The following is a 7,514-nucleotide window of genomic DNA, read 5'->3' as shown; positions in this document are numbered from 1 at the left end:
TTATATTATTATTATATATATTAATAATAATATTAATAATAATATTATGTATTCTAGCTTATTATAATATTATTGCAATATTATATAAAATTGTAAAGTAAGATAATTACTCGCGACGCGGCGTACAGCAAGTCACATACCTTTTTAACATTTAATTATTACATACGCTTTAATTATTACACCCTACCAAAGTTTAATTTAAGTTAAAACTTCTCTTTTAATTTTTGCATAAAAAATATTTTTAACTAAGCCTATTTTTAATTTTGCTATAACTTTAATTAATTTAATAAGTCTTTCTCTATAATATTCTCTATAATTATAACGATGAAGAAGTATTCTCAAATTTTGTATTTATTTTAATAATTAATAAGGAAAAGTACATCTTTGTAAAGTACGTGTAAGCTCAAAGGCCATTTTGTGACCTTATATATGATGTGCGTATAAAACGTAGTCCTTTATACTGTCTGCAAATTCATCTTCCAGTCGGTGAGTTAAACTCCCATTAAATTATGTGTGCACGGCTACTTTAGCTACTTAGAATCCTTGTTGGACAACTGAGGATGAATTTCTCCGTTAATACGGAAGTTACAAAGTGATTTTAGTGGTAATTTTGATTAGATATGATAATTCAAAGCGCGAAGCGAGGCAATTTTCTGAATTTAGAGTCAAACAAATAATTGCTTGCGGTAATGCTTGATAGAATTAATTTAACGAGAGAGATGGAATGCTTATATGCTCGAAGGACGCTTCTTACAAGTACAAAGTGGCGAAAAAGAGCTTTCGCTTTAAGTTGAGATTGCAATATAACACCGACTTACGCTTTTCCCGTGGGTAGATAAGCCAGAATAGAGATGGGAATTGGGAAACGATGTGACGCGACGGCTCTCTCGACTACTTGTTCTCGAGTTGCGCTAGGGGTTAGCACGCCATGTGCCCGAAGGGATAGGTGACACGACTTCTTAGACTTTTGTGCAGAAATCCGTGCAATCGCGTTACATAGCGGATTTCACGGATCGCTAACGCGCGTATTCAGTCCTTCCGGTCTTTCGCATTTTTATTTTTTCTGTAATACTTCGTGTAAGCGGATAGTAATAATAAAATGTCTTCATGAACGTTTTTTCGATTTTTGTCAAAAGAGTCGAAAAAATCAAAGCGGATTCGTACAAGATTTTCGCTGTTCATACATTGGCACAACAAATTATCCGTTTTTTGCTCAGTTTCTACTTTATATTTTATTAGAGCAGAATCCAAATACTTAGCAAAATATATTTTATTTCAGTGTCAACACTTAAAATCAAAATTTTAATTTGTCACTGATCGATCGATAGTATATTAATATTTAATAAAATAAACTCTTCTGTTCTAGATCGCGAAGGCTCACATCAATCTCACGCACCACTCCTGGGACTTAGACACGAATAGCATATTTCATTACATCAACGTTTTCATCGGCAGGTGTCAAGATATAATCGAGATTTGTCAAGCAATGATTGATTTTGCAAGGTATTTTACAAATACTGCACAGCATATAACCAACGATAAAACTGCACACACTATCTCATCTTTTTACTTTAATTTTTATTTTCCATTTATAAACAATGTTTTTTAATTTGTTGCTATGTATACAGAATAATCCACTTTATCCTTTTTTTATGGTTGAACAAATATAAAGTAATAATTTTATTTTTTTTTTATGGAGGATTATTGTTCTGTATTCTATAGAATATACCATTAAGTGTTACATAGTTATGTTTAATTTTAAATTTGTTTATACTTTGAATAGATAAGAATAACACTAATCGACAAATTTCATTTTTCTTATGTTGATAAAGTAAGATCTGATAAAATAAGAATCTTATAATATTTTATTCCATGCTTTCAAATCTGTTTACCAAATTTATGAAGACAAAGTTTTTGAGTAACATGCATTTAAAAAAATTTTATAAATTTTAATTCTTTTTGATGATTCATTTCTCGTCAAAATTCAATTTTTTTATGTTAAATTGATTTAATAGAGTGTCTCTAATAATGTTTCTTCTGCTGATTTACAATCTGTTTGCTACATTTAAAAAATTAAAAAAAAAAATTAAAGATTTTTCGATTTATCCCTTCCATTATATGTATAAATAAGTGATTTATAATTAATAGCTACCGAATTTAATATTTTCTGTTCATTATAAGAGTTTTCAAAGAAAAATAAATTATTTTAATTAAAAAAAAAGACCTTATATACTGAGCTGCTATTAGCAAAAAGTTTAAGCTTTTAGCTTTTAAAAAGAAATATGATGGTTGGATGGTGGAAGAAATTAAAATTCATAAGATACTCTAATCTTATTTTCAGAATCAGCATCAGAAAATACATAAAAATTAAACAAAATTACTCATTAACAAAATTATTGTCGATCAGTATAATTAGATATTAAATTATTTCAGAATTAGAATTTGCTCATGCCGACATTAATATTTTCGTAATAGTAGTTGCAAGTTACAATATGACTTTTCAACACAGATTGGATGAGACTACTAAAATTTTAAGTCCTAAATTCAGTGGTACAAATGGCGAAGAGCATGAAAGAGTATGTCAAAAGATCGAAAGACTCTTTTATGAGTCTCTGAGTAAAATCGAAGCAATTTCATACAAGATTTTCGCCGTTCACGAATCTACGTGGCATGATGATATGATCATATTTCGTACTGAAATGAAGGACTTAGAGATAATGATCGAAAACTTGATAGCCATAGTTTTCATGAATGTTAATAATATTCAAGAAGGAATAGAGAATTTACGAAGCTTCTATAATTACTTGAATCGCAAGAATTTAAAATTCCTACTTGATAGCAAAAATAGCAGTGTAAGAAGGATTCAATAATTCGTAAATAAAAATTTTATGTTTAAGGCATTGATTTTTAAAGTTTGTATTTTCACATATACGGTATTATCCTATAAGATATTATATGTTAATTTATTATGTTATGTAATATAAATATATTATATATGTTAATATAATTAGTAAATAATTTTTTTTAATCTCGAGAAGCATGAAGAAAATTTGCAAAAGTATTTTACGTATATACATTTTATCTTATTGTAACAGCTTTTTATAATTCTATATAAGAAAAAGAATTTAAAATTTACAAAAAAATTTAGATATGTAAAACTTATTTTTTTATTAGTTTGTATTTTGCCTAAATTTTAACTAAATCTTTTTTAAGAGATTTTTAAATTACTGAAGTCACATTTTAAATTGTTGAAGCAATCAGTAACATTAAAAACTAATAATTTTCAAGGTATGGCAGCTTTTAGCCGAAGATATTGAACGGACAAAACAGGAGATTCTGAATGAGAAAAAAGAATATTCGTCGATCACTCCGTACTACGCTGGTAGAGCGTTGAATCTTCGTTTGAAAGGTGACCGTCTATTATCGACACGAAAAATGCTGGAGAAGGCCGAGTGGATGCCCTATTGCGCCATGAGCGAAGAGATCTATCATCAAGAAGATATCATGATCAGATCCATCGAGGACTCCATGAAGGAACTGCACATAAAATGGTTGTACTATGTCGGCGATAACCCGCGCGCGCAACTCGATCGCTGTCTGATGCGGCAAAGTGACAGCAAACCCGGCCTGCTGGAGTGTAACATCGATCCTAATATTCTGAATCTCTGCCATGAGTGTTTCTATTGGATCAGCTTCAAATTCAACATACCCGTGCACATACAACAGATATATGACATGTGGGATACGTTACGCTTTATCTACGAAAGTGTCCTCGCCGTCACGTTGACATACAACAGGATTATTGAAGGTTTGTTTTCAATAATCAATTACCATGTGAAAGTACAAATACCAATGTATAAATTATCATTTTGTAGAAGAAGACATTATTTTTTCACTTCCAAGAAGAAGTTATTGCTCTTAATCAGAAAACTTTATTTAGTTAAGAGCAATGATATGTTAATAAATACAATAAAATTTTAATTATTTTTAATATGATAGCAATTTTATCATAAAATTCACTGATGTAAAGATAAAAAAAATAGTATTTCTCAGTTATACAAATTTGCATAATTTTTGCTATTTAGAATAGGATAGCAGTTTTGTATAGTTTCTGAGATCCTCAAATAAGTGAAAATATTCTATCACGTTAAGAAAAATTTTTGAAGAAAATAAAATTTTAACGCCTGAAAAATGCATTCTTGGTCATTTTTGAAAGTTCATAACTGATGAATTCGATGTCAAGATATTTCAAAAGAGTTCATATTAATACTTGAATATTTTTTAATGTAAAAATATCGAATCTTATACAGATATCGAATCTCTGGCATTTTATTTTTAGAAGTAGATGTAATCGCACACACGATGTCAAATATATCACTTGCTCTATGCAATTCCTATGTATAAAATTTTTATGCAGTTATATAAAATTTCATATTTAGTAAAAAGTTTTACAATAAATGCGACTTATACAATTTTTTTCTAATAGAAAATACTACGAAATCATTTTTTTGGGGAAAATCGTTGTGTTTCAAAAATTGTTCAAACAAATAAAAAAAACATTTTTATAATAAAAAAGCATCTTTAGTCCCATATATTAATTTCACTATTGAAATTTTTACTATTTACAACAATATTTCACATTGGACTAAACTATAGGACAATCGTTTTACTTTCACTCTCCCGCTCCTTCTCGACCCTCTCTCCTCTTCTTCCCCCCTCTTTATCGTCCTTTCTCTCATTTCTTCCTTTTTTCTCATCTCTCTTCCTCCCTTCTTTTTCTGTGAGACCATATAAAAACAAAGAAATTCGATGCTGGCAGAAGAAGATTTGATATTTTTATGTTAAAGTATAATGTTCAATTATTAATTTGAGGCCTTTTCGAAATTTCTTTTAGATTGGTTTTCATCAGCCACGAATTTTCTCCAAAACAAAAAAAATGCGTGTTTCAATCTTATTTTTGCCAAAAGTGTAACGTGATAAAAACAGTTTCATTTATTAACTCAACGCATTAAAAACATGGAAGTTTTCCATGTTTTTAATGCGTTGAGTTAATTCTTCTTCTTCTTTTTCAAATAGCACAAAAAAATTAAATTTTGTAGATTTGTGTTGTTTTTAAACTTCTTTAACAAGTATATGTCATATTTAATTATGAAACTATTAAATAAATACATTAATATCAAACATGTAATTAAAAAAATTATTTTTGTTATCTCTATTAAAAAAAAATTTTTTTTAATGTATGCGTAAATTATTAAAAAATAACTTTTGCAAATTATTTTATATAACATTGCATTCTATAACTTATTAGATATACATGTACAATGAATATAGAACAGCTAAATTTATTTTTTCTACGCTATAATGAAAAAGTTCCCCGACTAAAATGTGAGTGTTTATGCAAATATCATGATGACACGATTCAAACAAGGTATATGCCCGTAATGCGCGCGATGAAAGCGACATTCTTCGTACTTGCAGTCGCACGCAATGGTAGCAAAATATTCTTGCAACGTAGCGAAACTTCTATTTTTCAGCATTGTCGCTGACAGAACGTGCGCTGTTTCGCGAATTAATTCGGCAGCTCGACCGGAAGATCAATCCCGGCTTAACCAAGCTGACGTGGAACACGGAATACGTAGATACGTACATCGAGGATTGTTTCAACGAAACAGTCAATGTACGTTTAAAGTCTCTTACCTCATCTATGTACGAAGATTATATAGATTCATGTAATATATATACGGTAACCACGCGATAAAATTTAATTTTGAATTCTCTAAGAGAAGCTCGCTCACTTGCATTTGAACATTTAATTACGAAGCTTGTGTCCCGCGAAAATATAACGAAATAATTATTATATAGATACATGGAGTATAGCTACTGCAGATAAGACGTTAAGACATTGATCCGATCCGAGATTAATTATCTCATTTTTGGTAGATATTTATATAAATGATTACCAAAATAAATATTTTTACATGCCAATTAAAATCATTATTATTAATACATATTGTACATTATTTTTCGATTATTGACATTTAAGAACATTATGATAAATATGAATTTACTTACAATTTTTTGAAAAAAAGTAAATAGAAGTCAAACAAATATTAAACAGAATAAGCACGTTAAGTAGTTTATTACGAGAGTATTTAAAAAAAATTAAAATTTTAATTAATATAATGCTTTCTATTACGAATTTTCGATGTAATTGCATATTTAGAATTTTATAGTAAAGAAATATAAAGAATAATTATCAAAAAGAAAATGTTCGAAAAAAGAAACTATTGTCTGGAAAGTTCGTGCCGATTTTGAAGGAAAATAAAACGCAGATTTAAATTTTAGTATACATTTATTAAATTTAAATCTTTTGCGGCACGAAATTCCAAACAACCCAATATATGTGCTATAATTTCAGAATTGACGAAAGCTAAACGCAATTTATTTCTCACTGATATAATTGTATAGTATGTAAATTGAATGGTAAAAAAATTAAATTAATTTGTCTTTTTAGTTCCAAAACTTCATCGATATCTACAAGAACTCGAATTCGGAAATTATAAGAATCTGCGAGAATATCTGCGATGCTCCAATGATTAAGATAAGGATTAATTACACGTACACATTGTCTGAATTGGAGGAGGAACTTTTGCACGTAAGGTAGGATTTCCATTTTGCAATGCTGTCGCAAATTCAACGCGTGACTGAAACTTAACGTTTGGCGAGCGCGCATCGGTTGAACTTTCTCACTTTCCAGAGACGAGACGTTCCAAGTTATGACTCAAAGACTCGATATGGTATTTCTGAATGTCATAGAGATTTATGAGGGCTTCAAGAATGTAATACAAGAGGTACAGCTTTCTTGGCATAACTATACGAAGTATGATCAAATATGTCATCTCTTTATAACTCTAGAGAGAGAAATACAAACACAATTTTCATTTTAATAATATTGTATAGTATAAAGTAGTAATGTGCTCGTCCTAGTCCGCCAATTAATTTTTTGTGGCCAGCCACATCTCGCAGCAGAAAATATAAAAACATTATGCGACCCACAAGATTTTAATATATCTAAAAACGATTTTTAATTTAAGAGAGGTTCGCATCACTGATATAAAGTATTAACACATTCCACATAGATCATTGATAATCCACATAAGACTTTTCATTTTATCGAAATTAGATTGTTTGAGCTATAAATAGAAACTATAATTATATAATAATTTCTGATATATGTAAATACATAATGCTATATTATAATAGTGTAATACTGTGACACAATATTGATACATTCTTCTCAGATCTTTTTTTATAATAATAATTTTTATAGCTTTTGTGTATCATGGTAATCATTGTAAAGTACATTTTACTTAACATAATTAATAAACACAAATATACCGTAATATTATCGGCATAATAGACAAATCATCTAAAATTAGCGCGATAAAGAATATGTATTGAGTTGTTCGGAAAGTTCGTGTCGATTTTGAAGAGAAATTGAAACGCAGAAGATT

At 29.0% G+C, this 7,514-nt stretch overlaps 1 protein-coding gene across 1 annotated transcript in view; it reads left to right on the top strand.

Moving 5' to 3' along the window:
- Positions 1–7,514, top strand: part of LOC108687311 (dynein heavy chain 2, axonemal) — a 51,835-nt gene that overhangs the window by 1,408 nt on the left and 42,913 nt on the right. The window contains exons 3-8 of the mRNA XM_018193002.1: positions 1,367–1,503; positions 2,510–2,852; positions 3,289–3,808; positions 5,535–5,671; positions 6,515–6,660; positions 6,758–6,851. Coding sequence (XP_018048491.1) covers positions 1,367–1,503; positions 2,510–2,852; positions 3,289–3,808; positions 5,535–5,671; positions 6,515–6,660; positions 6,758–6,851 — 1,377 coding nt within the window. The remainder of the gene's footprint in view (positions 1–1,366; positions 1,504–2,509; positions 2,853–3,288; positions 3,809–5,534; positions 5,672–6,514; positions 6,661–6,757; positions 6,852–7,514) is intronic.

This window comes from Atta colombica, unplaced genomic scaffold (genome assembly GCF_001594045.1).
Source record: "Atta colombica isolate Treedump-2 unplaced genomic scaffold, Acol1.0 scaffold205, whole genome shotgun sequence".
Lineage (NCBI taxonomy): Eukaryota > Metazoa > Arthropoda > Insecta > Hymenoptera > Formicidae > Atta > Atta colombica.
This window is presented reverse-complemented; position numbering and strand designations above follow the sequence as displayed.